This window comes from Lepeophtheirus salmonis, chromosome 6, assembly GCF_016086655.4.
Source record: "Lepeophtheirus salmonis chromosome 6, UVic_Lsal_1.4, whole genome shotgun sequence".
NCBI lineage: Eukaryota > Metazoa > Arthropoda > Copepoda > Siphonostomatoida > Caligidae > Lepeophtheirus > Lepeophtheirus salmonis.
Genome location: NC_052136.2, coordinates 98,631 through 119,744, shown reverse-complemented (window position 1 = coordinate 119,744; position 21,114 = coordinate 98,631). Strand labels below are relative to the sequence as shown.

The window sequence follows — 21,114 nt, the reverse complement described above, 5'->3', positions numbered from 1 at the left end:
TTCTCTACAATTTTATCAACTTTAGTTATGAGCCTATTAAGTGCTCCGCTAGTATATAGCACAACTTGTGGGCAGAAAAAGTAAATAAAGTCTCAAATAAGGGTTTCCTTTGCCAATTACAGATATTTGGTTGTAGGTTATGAACCTACTCCTGGCCTTATTGACATGTTTTTTTTTTACTTTAAAACCTTATTTTTCAAACGTTATGTATTACTAAGGAAATATAAATCAAACAAGAAAAATTGTTTCCAATGAAGAGGAAACTCTGACAAAGACGAAACTTTAACGAAGACGAAAATCTGATTAAAATCATGACAAAGACGAAACTGTGCCGAAGACAAAATTCTCAAAAAGACGAGACGAAATAAAAGATAACTATGACAAAACAATGACGAAGATAATATAATGACACCATATAAAACAACCATCCTTCCTGTGAATTGGATATTCCTATCAACGGGAAGGATGTGGATCCATACATCCGACCACTGCATAGGAGAGATCCATCCGAATGACTATGAATGAAATGTCTTCCGACGCAGTCCCAACTCCTCATTTCTCTCACCTCACTCCTTCTGCAGGGTAATGGAATTCAATGTCGTACCTTCTAGCGTCTATAGGTTTTGTGAGTCAAAAAGAAGTAGTAAATCCCCCTTTATATATAGTCCCAGATAATATTATATAGAGCAAGGAGTAGTAGAAGTCTAGTTGTCCCTGTTAAGGCATTAAAACGCTTTAGGTTCACCCATCGATCTGGCTATATGATAACTGGATGTATAAACTATTGAATATAAAGGAGAAAAAGTGCTACTCGTCTTTCAGCTGTTTACTAATACATAAATACTATATCTACTTGTTTTTTTTTACATAGATATAAAATAAAATATCTGTTAGCTATGTAGGTTACCCGAAAATACTTAGAGTCTCTAAGTATCTTGGGTTCACCAAGTTTGATTTTTTATCATAGTGATATTTTTTCCCATAGGTTCCGTGATTTGAGTATGTGATCCTCCAGATAGTATTTGGACCTATTTCATATACTATAAACATCAAATTAAAAACACGAAGTGATGTCTCTTATTGAGTAAGTATGATACAAAATTTCAATCTTTAACTTCGTTTTAGAAAAAGTGCAATAAGTAATAACTCAGTGCTTATCCAACGAATTAATGTTGTTTTAGTGTGAAGAAAAATCTACTCTCGATATATATTGAAGGAACCTATTTAAAGTCCTAGATTCAGTTGTTTTTGGTATTTGTAACCTACCCACCTCGTAATTATTAATTAAGTATCTTGGTTTTGTGTTACTCGTTTCTCGTTATTAGAACAGTGTTATTGATTATTATAAATTCTAATGGGTTCTAGTTCTTTTACAAGTTCTGGAAAGTTAAAAAAGGATATTGAAGGTGCTCATAAGAAGAAGATCAAATTCCAATGTAGTCAATGTTCTAATTCTTTTACACAATCTGGAAGCTTGAAGGCGCATATTGAAACTGTTCATGAGAAAATAAAAAAATTCCAATGTAGTTACTGCTCTAGTTCTTTTACACGATCTGGACACTTGAAGACGCATATTGAAAGTGTTCATGAGAAGATCAAAAAATTCCAATGTAGTCACTGTTCTAGATCTTTTTCATACTCTGGAGACTTGAAAAAACATATTGAAGCTGTTCATGAGAAGATTAAAAAATTCCAATGTAGTTACTGCTCAAGTTCTTTTTCACGCTCTGGAAACTTGAAGACGCATATTGAAAGTGTTCATGAGATGATAAAAAATTTCCAATGTAGTCACTGCTCTAGTTCTTTTACAAGATCTGGACACTTGAAGGCGCATATTGAAAGTGTTCATGAGAAGATCAAAAAATTCCGATGTAGTTACTGCTCTAGTTATTTTACACGATCTGGAAGCTTGAAGACGCATATTGAAAGTGTTCATGAGATGATAAAAAAATTCAAATGTAGTTACTGCTCTAAATCTTTTTCATACTCTGGAGACTTGAAAAAACATATTGAAGCTGTTCATGAGAATATCAACTACCAATGTAGTTACTGCTCAAGCTCTTTTTCACGCTCTGGAAGATTGAAGACACATATTGAAGTTGTTCATGAAAAGATAAAAAAATACCAATGTAGTGACTGCAATAGTTCTTTTACAAGCTCTGGACACTTGAAGACGCATATTGAAAGTGTTCATGAGAAAATAAAAAAATTCCAATGTAGTTACTGCTCTAGTTGTTTTGCAAGCTCTGGAATCTTGAAGAGGCATATTGAAGGTTTTCATGAGGAGATTAAAAAATTCCATTGTGGTTCCTGCTTTATTTCTTTTACAGATTTAGAATGCTTGATGAGTCATTATAAGACTTGCCATTGTTAGACATACAGAAGTCTAACTTTTTGAGACTTATTAGGAAAATATTTTTATATAGATTTCATTATGAAGGGAAATATACTGCCTTTATACTTTTATTTTGCTTCAATGATTGTGTGGTTTACTCAAAGTCCAAAGTGGACGTCTTGTTGTGTTTGCAATTTCCAATTGTCTTAAAATATCACTTTTGAATATAGAATATATAAGTTTATTTATAATATTGATAGACCCTTGCTCTTAGTTGCTATTCAAAATTTTGCGACAATCATAAAAAAATATACATATTCTCTCTGTTCCAAATCCATTTTCATCCGTGCGTAAATACATATTACTTTCTGCTCACACATCGGTCATGGTTATTACTTCATGAAATACAGATATACCTCATTACCAAAATTACATTATTTTGATCCTTTTAAGGTCATAAATGGGGATGTATAAAATTAATACCGTCAGTCAGATGTTTCCATTTTGTTCAATTTCGGTAACATTAACGGGGGTTTATTTATATAATTTGAATAAAACAGATTCTAATAACAAATCATATCCGGACATTAATAGATTCGACTTTACTATGTCCCGGCTCAATTAATTTTATTTGCATTAAATTACATTATATTAATCCTTCAAAGCTCATGAAGTGTTGATATCCGAAATCGATAGTCTGTATGAAGTTTCTACTCTTTCTGTTTACTAACATATAAATACAAAATCATCGTTACGAATCAATTAGTAATTACATGGTCAAAGATTAATATAGGATATTACCAAGAGTTCTAATACTATCTGGAAGAGTACAAGCTCTAGCTCTAATCAAGCAACTTGTTATGAAAACATTCTTATTTAAATGTAAATTCATATATATTTTGTACAATTATAAGGCTATAATATTTGTAGTAGTTGTATTTTTATCTCAACATGTCTTGGTATTTTAATTAACTCTTCCATTATGGAGAATATATGAAATCCCCAAAAAATGTTATTGAGCAAAAAATGAGAGCTTGATTCAATGTATAGAATTTAAAGTCAAAGTAGATTTATTTTGAAGGGTTTTCCAACGTAAATGTTCAAAAACTATGAAACTAATTATTTAAACTCATGAATTTTTACTTCAAAAATAAAGTATCAGCTTCATTTTTGTGTTTGTACAAGATCATTCTATAGTAAGTTTCATTCTAATATTTAATTTATATGAAATATTGTTTTTCGATTGATCTTAGGATACTAATGTGATTAATTAATAAATTCGATAGCGTCGAAGGGATATATGTAATGGGTATTTGGAGTCGTTTAATTCACATGGTGTGGGTCAGAATCAAGATCAGCAAATATTATTCTAAACTATAAATTAAGAATAATTGATTATATTAGATGTGCGTAGTTTTAATGAAATTGTTTTTATTAATGTATTATTTTAGGAATGAGAATTTAAATTTAATTCAATTATTTAGGAATTCTGGCTCCCAATCTGAGGTATCAATATTTTTCGTGTACCAAACGGACTGTGTGAGTAAATATATGAGACTTTGCTCACTCCTGGCCACTCATCAGCCATAAATTAATACTTTATGGGAATTATATGTATCAAATTACATTATTTTGATCCTTTTCAGCTCATGAATGGGGTTATAAGAAATGGATACAATCTGACTGATGTTTCCAATTGGTTCTATTTCGGCACCAAATATATGAATCTTATCCATCCCAATGAATCAATTAAATTATTAATGCAACATTAATGAGATAATATTTCCTATTATTTTAAACAAATTCATTGTAACTTTAATTAGAATTTAAATCGGAAGTCATAAATACAAAATATGCAATGGTTTTTTTTTTAGATATACGCTTTTTGTAAAGGTATTTCTAATCTGATGGAAATAAAAATATATCTACAGCATTTTCAAGTTTACAAATGAATCAATTAGTAAAACACCTATGGTTTTGAGGACTTGTAGTTGTTTTATGACAAATTGGACCTTAATGTAGTCAATAACCAGTAGTTGCATGCAATGTGGTTGCACAATATCCCGCGTTCCGAAAATGAATATTTTGCTCTACAAACAAGTTTCTGTTGCTTCGTAAAAAATAATGAAATATTAAGTTCTTTGACTCAAATTCAGTATCATTTTCATAAAAAATCACTTCCTGGGCATGATCGATTAACTTTTCACGAATATAGCTCATTCCGTATTTTTGTCACCGCCTCTCGGAATGACATATTTTGCATAAAATTTTAAAGGGATAAATCCTAAAAAATTCAGAAATATTACAGCTGTTAAAAGAAAATTAACAACATCAGCCTAAAGGAAACTATTTCAGGTAAAAACGATTAAATTTTGAAGTATATAGTTCCTAACGTTTATGTACCATCCATTTTAATGACAGAGGGTATTTTTTTCACACGTCAATAAAATTACGGAGTAGGACAAATATTTTTATTTTTTTAAATGTTCCACTACAAGAAATACCATAAATTAGGTATCAACTAATTAAATTACCAATAGTGTTAGCTGAATCAAGTCTGTAGGCCTTTCATATTAGTAGACATGGCTTCATAAAGCCAGGCAATTATCGAAAAGTGTGAATTTTTGATTCCCGTTTGTCACTTGAGACATATTTTTAAACGGCCATTGTAAAAAGGTTATAGAAGGAACAACTAAACAAACAGTTTTATTATAAAGCCCTGGCCACTATCTATCTTTTTAACAAAAATAATGGTCTTTTAAATATACATTATAGATTCTATAGGTCTACAAATTTGGGATTTCAAAATTTTTGTCATGCATAAATAGCCATTTTTGGGCAAAATTGGTCACAAATTCAAATTGGTCACAAATTTTTTTTGGCTAAACCACACAAAATACAGGGTTGAAACTTAAAAAATGATAATGTACAAACATTTTTGCATTAGAAAATACTTATTAAACAATTATGAATCCTTATTTTCTACTATAAATATTTGTTTTATACTTTTGGCAGTAAAACCGGTGTCAAATCTTCAACCATGTTATAAAGGAATTGAAATGGATACAAAAGAAAGGAATATCTAGATAGTTTCATATTTGTATTAAATATTCACATTCTATGAATTTAAGGTAAAAGTCAGATTGATAAGAGGTATGAGTCAAACGTATTAAATTCATAAATCCGTAGAAATTTACAACAAATGGATAAAACATTGATATTTCCTTCCACTGCACAAGATATCTGAGGGATCCGATTAGTATTTAGATTTCTATAAATTGAATTGAAAAAAGTTGATTTAGGTACTACAATTCTTTATTGATAGAGACCTGAAGAAGTGCACTCCTTCATTGGGAAGGAGATTCCGGGAAAGAAACAATGAAGATATCCATTCATGACGAGTAGAGAATTTAAATATTTAAATATACCTAATTAATAATTATTTTATTTGAATTTATGAGAAGCGCGGCATTATGCTATAATTATGATATTAATTGTCACGGGTATGATGACATTGAAATCATAAATAATATTAAGATAATGTTAAAAGTTATCATCATTGATAATGTAGTCTATTTGCTAGTTTACCCCCCTAAAAAATGGGATCACTCAAAAAATACCAAATCGAACTAAAGTCCCTGGAGATGCATATTTTTTAAATAGGTTTTTCTTTGAAAAAAAAAAAAAAAAGATGGAATATTTTTCAATAGTATGAACCATGAATTATGATATTCCTTATTATGATTTCCTAATGATGAAATATGTCTGTAAACGATGATAGTCTCGAATGACTATAATCTCAAATATTTCTGAAACCTGACAACCCAGAGAGAACCTGAGATCCGTTATAGATTTTTCGCTTAAAGGTAAATTATATTCTCGGATTAATTTAATTGGTGTTCCCCTGCGTAATTTATTATTAGTGTTTCAATAAAATAATATATAGCGGGGCTATCTTGTGAAAACTGTTATTTTTACAGAATAAGCTCTCACAAAAAGTGTTTCCAGCATCTTTCTACAGAAATGAATTCACCAAGTCGAATTTATCATCAAAAATGATGTTATGTTACAACAACAGATTGTGTGATTTGAGTTTGTGATCCTCCAGATAGTATTTGAACTAACTCACCGTAGTCCTAGTCAGATTGTTACGCATTTTAAAAAAGGAAGTTATGTTGGCCCCCTCTGTATTATACGATTTTGATGTAAGTTTTAGGACTAACTTTTTTGATGTTCGATAAAAAAATACCGTGGTAAATGTCCTATGTCTACTGGATCTACTAGCAGAGGTGCCATAACTATTGTGTTTTATGTGCAAGGCATAATTAAGGGAACCATTTTCAACGAAGTCAGTATATAGGAATTTTTACAAACAATCTTCATAGTATAAATGAGAACTTCTGTGTTGTCTAACACGTATCGCTGTTCTTCCTTATGTATTCCAGACCCACATGACATTTTCTTTTTATCTAATGTTCTACACGAATTTAAAACATCGAACTAAGAATTAACTTTTACTTTAGTTTTGCCTCTTCTTTATCCATTTTCATTAATGTAAAAGAGATGGCTTGAGCAGTTTTTCTTGACAGTAATTGAGCTGCATATGAAACATGCTGTCCACCATTTCCCATGCAATTTACATTAATGTTACTGAGTTTATGTGCTATTTTAAGCTCACTAACATCTTGAATTACAATTTTTTTTAAAAACCTATAGCTTAATCTCAGCTGAACGCCTGCTATCTCTTGAAAATGTAATAAATCCTTTATCTAACAAATGATTACGAGCTCTCTTTAATCAATGATATGAATTAGGAACTACATAGACATTGCGTGAGGGATCTTATGGATTCATAAACGAATCACTTTTGTCATTTAATCACAATGATATCATAAATACATTTTCCGTGACCATCATGATTCCTCAAATTCACGTGAACCACGCCTTGGACGTCTCGAGATGTCCATGGTTTACGCACTCATTGAGGGCGCATAATATCTCCCTTTTTATTATTGTTATCTTTGAGTCCATCTTTACTATATTTTCTTCTATTTTTTGAGGGCTTTTTGAGCCTGTAATACCGATGCTGAAACGGTGCCTTCGGCTCTCTTGACTTCATTTTATTAGGTATACAATTGTAATCTTCAAAGGTAGTACTGGCAAATTTGCAAATAATTTAAGCAAAAGTTATGCCTTGAGACATATAGATGAGTAATTTTACCTCTTCTAGAGGCCATTCTCCTTTCTTGAACTTCCCATCCAAAAAACAGATGCCAAAGCCGGACGTTGATGCAACTGTATTAATTTACAAATATGGATCTAATTCCCGGAGGATGGGTGAGCACGATTCTCTTAAATTCGACTATCATTTTAAGTAAACTCAGACTCTAAGATTACAATATGATTGATGATTTGTAAGAGGCATTATTTTCGTTCCCTTCAAAATGAGTCTTCACATCATCAAAAAGATCGTCTGCTCCCTTGAAGGACAGGTTGCAGAGCTTATAAAATAAAGCAAATATCGAAGACTCCGATACATTAATCATATCATCTGACATAATTAATTTATAATTAAAAAGTAGAATAATTAAAACAACATAACTTAATAGAGACTAGAATATCAATATAAATATAGATAAACATAAAAGTTGTGTTATCGTCTTCAGTATAAGTAAATGAATGAGTTCATAGGAAAAGCGACACCTTTCGAAAAAATATGAAAAATATTTCCTCAGGCTAACGGTCGTGTTTCGGTACTTTGCTTTGGACTGACTTACTTTGTCTCTAAGTGTCTTGCTCTCATCAAGGTAGTGGAAGGGAACACTGAGTCACTTAGATTCTCCATTCGGTTTTGCTGAACTGAGTGACGCCACAAATATAATATTCACTCAGAAATGAAGACCATAATAATTAATATTTATAACAATGTGAGTTGAGAATTTATCGAGGTGGTGGATGATATATATCTCTAATATCTAAGCAAGATAAGGTAAGTATTCATCATATAATCTTATAATTGTACAAAATTCATATGAGTTTACCAAGTCTAACTATCATAAAAAACAATGTTTTTGACCACAAACAAGTTGTGTTATTAGAATTGTGCTCTTCTAGAGAGTATTAAAACTGATTATATCCTCCATATATATCTATGATCATGTTAATAATTCAAATCGTTGATGATGTATATGTTAGTTGTCGAACAGAAAGGTATAGAAACTTCATACTGACCCTATCGATTATTCATACCCACAATTCATGAGTTTATAACTTTAACTAATTAAATTTAATTGAGACGGGAGTTAGTAAAGTCGCATGTGTTTATGCACGGAGTTGATTTGGAATTAGTTTCATTTTTATACAAATAATATGAAACATTCGCATTGATAATGTAATTATTTAATTAGGATGGACAAGGTTCCGATGTTTGGTAACGAAATTGAACAAAATGGAAACAACTGACAGACAGTATCAATTTCCTACAACCCCAATCATGAGGTTAAAAGGGTCAAAATAATGTAATTTTAGTAATTAGGTACATCTGATTCTCATGAAGTAATAACCATGACCGATGCGTGAGCCGAGAGTAACATATGTTTACCCACGGATTCAAAATGGATTTGGAATATAGAGAATATGTATATTTATTTATGATTTGGAGTCGCAAAATTTCAAATAGCTGGACTCGGAGCCAGGATCTATAAATATTATAAATCAACCTAGAGAAACTATACAAATCAGTCTTAATGAAAGGACTATATTGAAAGTTAGCACTGTTAAATTATATTTCATGTCATTGCTACGTTAAACAATCTGTAGTCAATACCATTCGCTTGCTGGCAAGCGCCCGCATTCTATCAGAATAGCAAAATTTTGACTGAACCGTATAGAACGACAAATAACTGTATTTCCTTTGTTCTATCTTCATCTATGCTATTCTCGCTTACAGTGTATTCGCTCGCAAGTACTCTCCAGCATTTTTTCGTATTATTTAGTGTTTTTCATATAATTATGACTTTAAAAGATATCAAATGTACATTGTGTGAGGAAAAATTCAATGAACTGAACTCAATGGTGCCCATGTTCGTTCAGCTCACCTTTCTACTCCGCCTCCGTCTCTGTATCTAGTCTTACCTGAGATATCGCTTTATCCTTCAGACTTTGAAGATGAGGATATAAATAACACAGTATATGACCTTCCTTTACCTGAACCCTCCATCCCTACGCCTATCCAAATTCCTTATCCGGAGAAAGATTTTCCTTTTCTTCCCTACCCTACTGCTGAAAAGCTACTCCTTATCCAACGTTTAATCCTTGGTGTTTTCACCAACCATCATCTACGCCACTTGTCTTGCCAGTTGGCAAAAAACCAACAAAGAAGGTGTATGCGCCTATTAGAGGTAATTAACTCGGGCAAAAATCCATAAACTTTGCCCTTAAACCTTCCACGGTCGAACTGGTGAGGAAGGAGATTTTCCATGATAACTCACGGATCTACTCCTCCCAATCTAAGGACTTTGTGGAAGACAAGTATTGCTTTGATGAAACCATCCACAAGGAGTTGGACATTCCTGAATTGAATGATGAGCTGAACATTTTTTCTGACTCATCATATGTATTATACACCAAGATCCACAAGGCTTTTCGGCAGTCTCTATGCCTAGTTCTGGGAGTGTATGAGACTGTCAATGATCTACATGCCAAAATGAGTGAATATCATGATATTTAATCTTTAGAGAATTTGGATACGTTTACTCAAATCTACCATCACCACTTTCTCTTACTAATTATTCTTCCTTTTTTTTATCCCTCTCTTTCTATACCAATAACTTTCTTTCCCTCGACTCAACTAAATATTAATTCTAGAGCAACCTAATATATTAAAATGTATCATACAATAAGTAAATACATCACCATAATAATTATTAACATGATATTTTGGATTGTTCAAAGTATACCAACGGTCATTACTATACTCATCATCCCCCAAAGTCTCATTCTATTTGTGAATTTAGTAGAGGAAACATGCGCGCAGATATCTTTAAGGCTCTTGCATCCAAAGAAGCTGCGATTGGGTGGTTTCAAACCCAAGTACTCCTTCCATCGTTCGTGATTTGTTTGTGCGGCAGTAATTGTAAAGAAGTATTGCGTGCAGGCATCCCCTGGTATATGTATTCTCGGGTTTCTTGTAGGAAAATTTATTCAATTAAAAAAAAAAAAACTTTTTTTGAAAAAAGTCACATTTCTTTTAAACATCATATTATGATAATTTATAATTGGTCAAAATTATCAACGGCAGACCAAACCGGTCATTCTAAACGTACAATTGTAGATTAGTATAATTTTTTGCGTGAAGTTTGTAAAAAATATTTTGAGAACCATCCTGTAAGTTCTTGATATAGAAAGAGAGAGAGACAGAAAAAAAGGAAGAATAATTAGAAAGAGAAAGTAGTGATGGTAGATTTTAGTAAACGTTCTTGAGAATTTGAAAGTAAAGGTCTATTCAATTCTTTCGACTTTCTCCGAGGATGACGCAAAATCTTTTCTTCGGGATTTTCTCTCCGCTTCATCTTCTTTTTCTTCAGAAATTAATTCTTGGAAAGATACCTCTAACAATATTGGTTTAAAGATTTGGGACTAATTTCAAATGCAAAGACGGATCGAAAATATTCTGTCTTCTCAACTGAGCAAATCAATTATCGACTCAATTTAAGAAACAACTAAGTGGGCCGTCGTGAGAAACCCTTCTAAGGTGGACGTTGAACAAAAATTTATTGTAAATATTCAAATTTAAATATTTTTAAAAGTTTGGAGGAAGTATTCGAAAGTACCGTTATTACGAATTCATATACCCGGCTTTTTGATGGAATTTCTTTTGTTGGTGATGATATTGCCGCCTCTTTGCGAGCAGGCAAAACATCATTTTTTTCGTCAAATTGGGTCCTTTTATCAAATAGCTTATTCATTATTAATGTAGTTCAATCGGGTTACGAGCTCCAATTTATTTCAAGTCCCTCCTAGCATGTATTTTCATAACCCTTCATATTCAAAGGAGAGTTATCAGGCTATTCAACAAGAAATTGCTGACATGCTGAAACGCAAGGCCATATTAATAGTTACCTCTGCTACAAATCCAGAGATACACTCTAGCATCTTTGCTGTTGGCAAGAAAAATAGAGGCTGGCAAATTATTATTAATGTTAAAGCCTTGAATAAATCAAATGTAATTAGCAAATGTAAAATGGAAACACCTACGTCTTTACTACCTTGGTTTCGGGAGCATTACTTTTTGTCTTCTATTGACATAGAAAACAACTACAATTATTTTCTTGTTGACTCAAACTATCGAAAATTCTTTAGTTTTAAGTTCAATGATCATTCCTATGAATTTAACATTTTATGCTTCGGGCTCACGTCCGCCCCTCGCGTATTTACAAAGTTACTAAAACCTTTTATTATCTATCTAAGAGGTGAATTGAATATCGTTTGCAGTATTTATCTCGACGATTTTATTATTCAGGCTTCGGATTACGACTCCGTCCTACTAGATACTTTTACCGTGTCAGTTCTGTGCTCTTATCTATGTTTCATTATCAATTTAAAAAAAAGTAATCTTTTGCCATCCAAACAAATTGAACATTTGGAATTTATTTTGGATACCGTTGAAAGTCAGGTAATTTTCCCGCCAGACAAACAGTCTAAAGTTACAAACTGGAGTAAAAAATTAATGAAATCACGTTTCCTTTCATTACATGAAGTTAAAAAGATTATGAGCCTTTTTGAGAGAGTTCACCTTGTCATTTTTATTACTCCTCTCTATTAAAGAGCTATTCAACGTAGTGTAAATTAAGATCACGCAAGGCTCATCATTTAATTCTTATTTCAGAAGATGCACGTAATGAACTAAAATGGATGCCTCAATATGTAAGTCTAAGATATATTCCTCTTTTTACCCTGATTTTCTAATATATACAGATGCATCCCGTTTTGACAACAATTTCAAGGGACATGGTCAATCACAGTATCACTTTACCATATCAATTACTTGGAAATGCTGGCAATATGCTTCGCTATTAAACCTATCCCTATAAACTCAGTGGAGGGGGGAGGAGTTATAATTGTAAGTCCTTGTTGGACTCAGAGTAGAATTAAGGATCGACATCGAAGTAATTCTTGCCACAGTCTTTATTTTTTTCCCTCTACCTTTTCTCATCCTCGTCACAGATGCTTGTAGCTGATGAAATGTAACGTCATGACAGTTAAGCTGCTCTCCTTCAAAATATTCTTCAAAATTGCTGGTGTTACCAAGTGGAGTTTTGGTTTCCTTTTTTTAACATGCCCAATCCACACCGGATTAACACCTTATCTGTGTTTTTATATTATATTTTTTATATGTTGAACAGGATTATTTTAGTATTTAATTCATATCTCACTTTACTTATAAGAATATTTAAATGAGACTAGTACGAAAATGAAAATATACCTTGTGTAAATTATAAATAACTTAGTAAATTAATGTATTTAATTCATAAAAACAACGAAATCGGATAACTCGATCATGGTCTTCTCGCTGTCCCTTTGTACATTTAGGGGGTTTTCCCGTTGAAAGCCATGTAACTCTCCCTAACGAGAAATCGTTAGCTTTTTTTCAGTCAATTATTAATGTCAAATAAATCCTGACATTCCTTTACTACTTGTTGGCGACTTGAATGTGGATCTGGACAATGAGGATGGATACTACCCAGATAAGCCCATTCTATATAAACTTATCTCTCAAGTTAACTTAGTAGATGTTATGAAGAGGAAACAGTTTTCTGGAGGAGGGGGACTTCATTCTTCAAGAATTGATAATGCTCCGTCTCTTCATCCATTGTATCAAGAATTAAGACTGCTAAGTATCGTCCAGAACCTAGTTGAGATCATAAAATAATTGAAATTGAATTCTACAGCCTTTTGGGAACTCGATGTTTTTAATAAGCCAAAATGGATTCGTGAAGAAGAAGGGTTTCAATGGGCCATGAAAACTAGACTAGTCGACTCTTTTGTTGTAAATGTTTCTACCAAGCAAGCTACTAAAAGTTTAACGGGATCATTAAATTATTATCATGTAGATATGTTAGAGATACAAGGGCTGCAGTAATGCAGTTTCAAAAAGATGTTGATTATTTTTTAGATAATGGGTCCCTTTTTTTACGGAGCTACACGTTAGACTTAATTATACTCATCGGATGTCAGATGTTTCGGAAGATGATATGAAGAAAAAGATGTTACAAGAAAATAGCCACGCTCAGCGTATAAAAAACTTGAAGAGGAAAGAAAACATAACAGCATCATTACTAAGCAAAATTATACATAATGAAAATACATTATGTAAAACTGCGGATATCCTTAGTGTATTTCAATATTCGTTCTAATCCTTAGTTGGTGTAAGGGGTCCAAAAATTCCAGTTAGAAAAAAGGGAACATATACTCCAGTTTTCACATCCGCTAATATAAATGAACGTATTAAGAAAATTTTCAAGGGTAATAAAGCCCCCGGTCCTGATGGAGTGCGAGGTGTACTTTTCAAATCTTTTGGAGAAGAAATAACTCCCTTCTTATTGAAAGTGGGCAAATCTATGGAAAAATTTGGGGAATTGCCAAAGTTTGGATATCAATAATTGGAGACCCAAAATAGTGTTAAACGAATCATATAGGGTCCTTTCGGGTATTATTGCAAGGCAAATAGAGCCGATTCTCAACAAAAGGATCGGATTCCATCAGAAAGGTTTTTTTGAAAAATAGGAAGATTTCACGTAACATTCAATGTTCGATAAAATTATTGGGTTGTAATCGCTTTCAGCAAAGCGTTTGATTCTATTTATCCTCGACAAATCCTTTATTCTGTCAAACAATTACTGCCAACTCGTTTCTTGAGGGCGCTGTTATTAAAAGGGACCTCTACAATCACCTTGAATGGTCTTGAAAGTGTTCCAATTCTTCAAAATTTGTCAATCTTATATTGATCTTCTCGACCTTACACAAAAATGGGAAAAGGTAATAATGAAGTCCCTCACTTTTGTCAAAGAGGATAAGAAATTTACGACTCAGTTCAAAATTTCGACTGGCTACTGTAGTGTCCTTTTCTAGCAATCGTGGAAAAGGCTACTACAAAGTTTACTTATATTTTTTAGTTTGGATTAATATAAGATCAATATTTGATAAGCATTCCTTCTCAGGATACAATTTAGTGGGAGTCAAATGAGAACACCGCTGTGTTCAATGGGATAACTATTAGGCCTACCTTAAGTTGTTGTTTTGGAGTTTAGGGTTGATAATAAGAATCACGTAGTACGTTTGCACACTGCCTTATTTATTACTTAGTTCTTCGGAGATAATCTGGCGATTAATTCTCCTACATACATCATAACATATATTTATAGACGTTTGGGGTCTAATGCTAGTTGTTCTAGAACTCTCCAATTCACCTCATCACATGCTCCCAGCATGTGATGATTGGCCTTTGTGATTACTCATCATACGCGTATCATATCCAGACACACAACTCAGCAATAAACCTCTCAACACATCATTTATCATCAAACATAATATCAAAATAACAATAACTCATGATAGCTTAAATCTGATAAATATATATATACAATAACAACTATCATTCACATCATCATACATAATACATCCAGTTGGTGATACTACAGATGCTCCCTCCTTGAGGAAAAGACGACCTCGTCTTTCTTTCCCGATATACGGCCCTTCAGGATTTAACTCACTCCTGTACAGCTCTTCTAGCTCGTACCTTACAGAGCAACGTCACAAAGAATCCTGAAAATATAATGATTAATAAAGTTTCAATAACCACTATACCGTATATCCAAAAACGATTCTCTTCAACCCTGGCAGTTCTTGCCATTATCCTCAACTTGTCTATAGATATTGCTTTCTGAGGTTCCGTCAATAATTCTAGCTTGTTCTTGAGGCTTGATTGTCCATTACCATAAACCCAGCTTTCATGGAGGTTTAAATCCGCAATAACATCTTCCACCTCATCCAGAATCATCATTCCCACGACCCTCACCTTGATCTTACTTGTCACTGGTCTTTATCCAATCAAGTAATCACCAATCCTCACATTGCAATCATTCCGCAATGTGATCATCCATTGTCCGGACCCAAGTGCTTCTCGACGTTTTGTTGTCCTACCAGAACCACTTGTACATGACGCTTTGATCCTTTGTGTCTTCTGCACATCCACGAATATTTTTCCATCGTTGATTTGCGACACAAACACGTCATCCGATTTATGTAACATTATGTCATATAATCCCTTAGCCAATTTAAAGTTACCATGAATCAATGCAGACAAACAACCATTTTGTCCAATTCTGAACAACCTTAAATGTGGACACAGACGAATATCTTCAATATGAATACAATCCACTAATTCATCTGTTTCAATTTCCTTATAAATACCCTTTATGTCATCAATCACTAAATATTTTCCTATTGGTGATCGATATGACATCCGAACTCCTTCTTCTATTGTCATCGGGAGTTCCCTATACTTATATAACTCGTATAGATTCTCTTTGTAATATAAGGGTAATCGAACCGCCACATCTAATCCGTTTGCCGTTCTTTCCAGTTGCACAGACAGAGAGTAAAAATTCCCAATACTCTCACTTTCAACTGGACTGATTGATCCATCATGATTCCTTTCTTTTACCATATCCAAGATCTTCCTCACATCATTGATTGATAACAAGTATGGTGTTAATCTCCCGGTCATACCAGCCTGTATTCCCCTGATCCATTTGTTGATCTGTTCTGAGATTGTTGTCAACACCATTATCATTGTTTCAACCCTTTCTACTTCTTGTAGCTGATTGTGAAGCATCATTGTGATATTCTTAAGGATATCATACTTTGTGGCTAAGTTTCTTATTGCTCCACGGATTGCCCTTAGTTCTTCTTCTTGCTGTGCCAAGGTATCCAATATCTCTGATTCATACCTTGAGGGATCATCACTTGAGAAGAACTTTGTGAACAACCCCTTAAGCATCCAGCCTCCCAATACTCCGAGGCCCACTATCACTTGCCTTTTCGTTTTTCCGTCATTCTTATACCCACATAACATCATTACTTCATTCATGTGTGTGCGGATATATTCTATTCTTTGCTGTAGAGCATTCGTCAATGACTTGGGAATACGCACAATGTTCATATACTTAATTGTAGCATGCATACTCCCCAGGACGTTTTCAATTCTTCTGTTGATTTTCACCATTGGTAATTCCGTCCTGACCTCTATCAATTGTACTGAAGTTCCCACTCTACCCATTTCCTCGAATAAAATTGACGAGTTCTTCCTTTCCATTAATTTCACTTTCTGAATTAACTTGAAGAACTTCAAACACAAAAGTAAGTGATAATAATAAAATATGTAACTTCATATTTAATTATATTTAATTCTTTTCTTTTTTAAAGTTCAAATCACAATTAAATATTTATTACTTATTCCTTTTTAAGGAAAACTATTTTCCTCGCCCTCTTTCTCCTGTGGAACATCTGTAGAAGATAAATTAATTGTATCTTCTAGTTCTCTTTCTTCACTCCAGTCCAGCTCGCTCTCTTCACTTGACTCTATATGCGATTCCTTTTTACCTTGAGCGTGGGGGCTGACTGGTTTCCTTTTATATGACTTAGGGCGTGTTTTCCCATCTAGCAACGCAGCTAGTTCATCAAAGGCGGCACTTAATAATTTCTTTGACTTCTGTTTATATTCAGGCGTTGCTTTTCGTTTTTATTCTTCTTCTCAACAGATCCTTGCATCTTATTGGGCGATTCTTCCATATTCTTTACTTCTTTTCTTATTTCTTCCGCTCCTGCTTCACTCATATATGCCTCCTCGAGTTTTTTTACCATTTTCATTTTTATCCTCTTGTTTTCCATTCTCCTCCTCATCATCCCTTTTTTTTGGAAGATCTTCTATATCTTTATTACTTATGGATGTAGAAATCTTAGGAATTGTTTGAATTTCAGGAGAATCAGGATATGAAAATTGAATTACTCGATCTAAATTATTACTTTTGTTCTCTTCCGTTAGTCTAGAGTCTGAAGGTCTATTTCTTTCGGTTCTATAGAGAGGTGTATTAAAGGGAATCAATTCTTTAGAAATATCTTTTCCCGATATTACCCGTAGTCTGTCCTTAGCTACTTTTTTAGGACCCTTGTTTGTTCTAATCTCAACCATTCTGTCGTTTATTACCTTTAGAACCTTAAATGGTCCGTTTTGATAAGTAGCCAATTTACGATTCTTGTCAGTTTGTGGTGCCCACAAAAACACCTCATCGTCAACATTAATTACCTGTTGGACTACTTTTTTATTATAAGCCTCTCTATTCTTTAAATGACTTTCAAATTGTTGGACTCTAACTTTTTCTAACGCATCAGTAACTGTATTTACCAGTTCATTAACTGATGTAGGAGCATTTTGCATATTTGAATCTAATTGAACTGCAGGAACCACTGGATGTGCTCCAGTTACTAAGAAAAATGGAGAATACCCTAACCTCGGTACAATTAGGAACCTTATTTGAGCCAAGGCTCCCCCTAGGCATTTATGCCATTTATTATCAGGGATATTTTCTTGGACCATTAATGTTCTAATAGCTTGTCCAATATCCCTATTTAATCTTTCAACCGGGTTAGTATGAGGTTGATAAGCTTGAGTTTCTGCTTTAATGACTCCTAACTCATCGCACACCTGTCGCATTAATTTGGAAATAAATTGTGAACCCCTGTCTGTTACTAATTTCATACCCGTTCCATACCTTGGGAAGAATTCAGTTAATAATATCTTACAAATATTTCAACTGTAGGTTCCTTCAAGGGGAACACTTCTGGAAATTTAGTACATGCATCAGTGATTGTCATTAAATACTTAGGATCACTGGCATAACCGTTGTACATCGGACCCATCAAATCCATGTAAAATACAAGGAATCTTTCATTGATGGCTGTAGAAGTTTGTCCCATTTTTTCCAATGGTCTTTGTCTCCTTTCCTTTGCACAAACACAGACCTCGCAACCTTTTATTTCATCCTCAATATTTCTATCCATATTTGTCCAATAGAAATATTGTTTAGCTAATAATTTTGACTTTGTCATTCCAGGATGCGCTGATAAAGGATGTACATGTAAAGTCGCAATAACTGTACGAATATCTTTTTCCGGTACACAAATTCTCATATTTCCATTTTCCTTATCCTTCATATACAATTTACCATCAATTAAATGTAATTGATTATATATTCTAAGATAAGCTTTAATTTCCCGCGACAATAATTTATTACCTTGTGCTTTAATCTCAACCGTTTTGTTTTTCATTAACAAACCCTTAATATATTTCATGCAAGTATCATCACTTTGTGACCTATAAAAATCTAGTTTTATAAATTTATCTGTTGAGATATCATCAATTTCATTTTCATTGATTTCTTTTCCCTTATCTTGTACCTCAATCATCTCTTGCTCTATTACCTTGATCCTTTCTTGTTCTTGATCAAGTTCTTTTTCCTGCGTCGAGTTGTTACCGCAGCAACATTTGCAATGGGTTTGCCTATAGCTTTCATTAGTTTGAAATCATATTCATTGGGCTTTTTACTTTCTTCCGTTACACCTTCTTCATGGTCGGGTCTTCTACTCAAAGAATCAGCATTCTGATTTCTTTTTCCAGGCTTATACTTAATTTTGAATTCATATTCCATAAGCCTCTCCTTCCATCTGTGTAACATTCCAGTAAGCGCAACTGATTTCATGAACCATTGTAAAGGTTGATGATCAGTCCTGATTTCAAACTTTCTTCCCATTATAAAATACTTAAAATGTTCTACAAACTCGACTACAGCTAGCAATTCCTTCTGCGTTGCAGAATAATTTCTTTGTGATTGATTAAGGGACTTGCTACCGTACGCAATCGGATGTTCTTTACCATCATCCCCTATTTGCGTTAACACGGCGCCAATGGCAAAATTTGAAGCATCTGTTTCTACAATAAATTCTTTTGAAAAGTCTGGGGTATTTAATAATGGTTTTACCTGCAACCTTTTCTTTAATTCATTAAATGCTTCATCTTGGCTCTTAGCCCACTGCCATTCTACATCTTTGCGGAGAAGTTTTGCAATTGGTTCAGCTATTTTAGCATATGATGCTATAAATTTACGATAATAAGAGGTCTTGCCCAAGAAGGTTTGGAGATCCCTCTTGTTAGCAGGAATAGGCCAATGCTGAACAGCTTCTACTAGTCTATCAGCCGGAGCAACATGTCCTCCCCCTATCTCGTGCCCTAACCAATTCGTCATAGGCGTAAACAAATCTGTTTTCGTAGCCTTTACCCTGAGATTAGCCTTCTCAGTCCTGAGCATAAATTCAGCAAATCTACATAGTGTTTGCATGAACGTACATCCTAAGATGAGATTGTCATCAAAGAATCCGAGGAGTCCTCGCCGGTCTAGTTGTGGACCATAAACTTGACGCATTAATCGTGCATATGTCCCGCACGCATTCTTGGGTCCAAAAGGCATCCGAAGGAATTTATAAGTCCCAAATGGGGAAACAATTGTTAACTTGTTCTGATCCTCATTCACTTATGGTCGGTTCAATTATTCCTTCCTCAATCCATTGTTGAAGTTGTCCTTTAAAACTTTCTTTCACAGCTGGATTCATAGGTCTAACCTTCGCCTTCACCGGTTCATTTTCACTAGTATCCACCGCAAACTCTAATATTTCCGTGCGGCCTACTTTGGAGGAGTCTTTTGATAATATACCATAAAATCTATATAATAACTCTTCTACTAGTGCCCGTTCATTACCGCTCAGATAATCATTCTTTCGAACTCTCCCCCCAAACATAATATTAATTTCATTTTTTAATTTTCTCCGCCTCACTAGCTACTCTTTTAATAGGTTTTCCAATATATTGGAACAATTTATCTAGTATTAGTGAATAATTAATATTAGGGTCTAATTTTTCAAGTTCTTCAGATGGAGGGCAGATTTTCTCCATCTCCATTGAAGCTAACAAATTTTCATGAGTTGGCATGTAACGCTTCAATCGTCGGATAGTTCCTATTTTTCTTCCTTGAGCTATCCGCCGGGGTTCTTCTTCAACAGTCGAAATGACTAATTTTACTCGACTATCGCCCCGCCTCGTCATCCTCACTTCTGTTAATTGTGACTCAAGATTTATTTTCCAATCTTCTTCAGTTGCTGTAAACCATACAATATTTGATGTGCCGTCATCAGTTACCTTGTACCCTTTGGCTGTAGCCTCAATTATTACCGTCTTCTCTACGGGAATTACCGTCTTCTCAGTAATAATTACCTCAGCAACTTCTTCACAGTCAATTAACATTAAAGTGGAGACAAGTTCCATTGCCTCGTCAGAACCCAGATATTCTGTTAACCGAATTTCTGTCCCGCTAGTCCCAACCCCAGCAATGATATCCTCACCTAATTCTAATGATATGGACAGCTGTCTCATAGTTTTCAGTGATAGTATAAATGGCACCCCTAGCCCACGAACTACTAGGGGGTTTATCTTCCATGGTTCTTCTAAATTTTCCACCATGATTACAACCGGTTCAGTAGGAATACCAATAATATCTAACCTATTATCCCCTACTGAACCCACTACAATGTCCGCCTTTTTCAGGTCCTTGCAAGTATTTGACCTCCTCCATAATGCCTCGTCAATAAGATCGAGTGCCCGGTTTCCAGTG

General features: G+C 33.8%; 1 protein-coding gene across 3 annotated transcripts; it reads left to right on the top strand.

Moving 5' to 3' along the window:
• Positions 1-681: 681 nt before the first annotated feature.
• Positions 682-14,469, top strand: LOC121119650 (uncharacterized). 3 transcript variants are annotated; one of them, XR_005864812.2, is made up of 6 exons: positions 682-898; positions 986-1,084; positions 3,622-3,741; positions 3,820-3,874; positions 3,982-12,259; positions 12,311-14,469. XR_005864812.2 is itself a non-coding variant. In XM_040714383.2 (2 exons), exon 2 carries the CDS (start codon positions 1,355-1,357, stop codon positions 2,372-2,374), a length of 1,020 nt encoding a protein of 339 aa, XP_040570317.1. In that variant the 5' UTR covers positions 685-898; positions 986-1,354; the 3' UTR covers positions 2,375-3,279. The 3 variants fall into 3 exon arrangements, 1 of the variants encoding a protein (XP_040570317.1); XR_005864810.2 differs by lacking the exon at positions 3,622-3,741; XM_040714383.2 differs by lacking the exons at positions 3,622-3,741; positions 3,820-3,874; positions 3,982-12,259; positions 12,311-14,469 and having other exon boundaries at positions 685-898; positions 986-3,279.
• Positions 14,470-21,114: the final 6,645 nt, after the last annotated feature.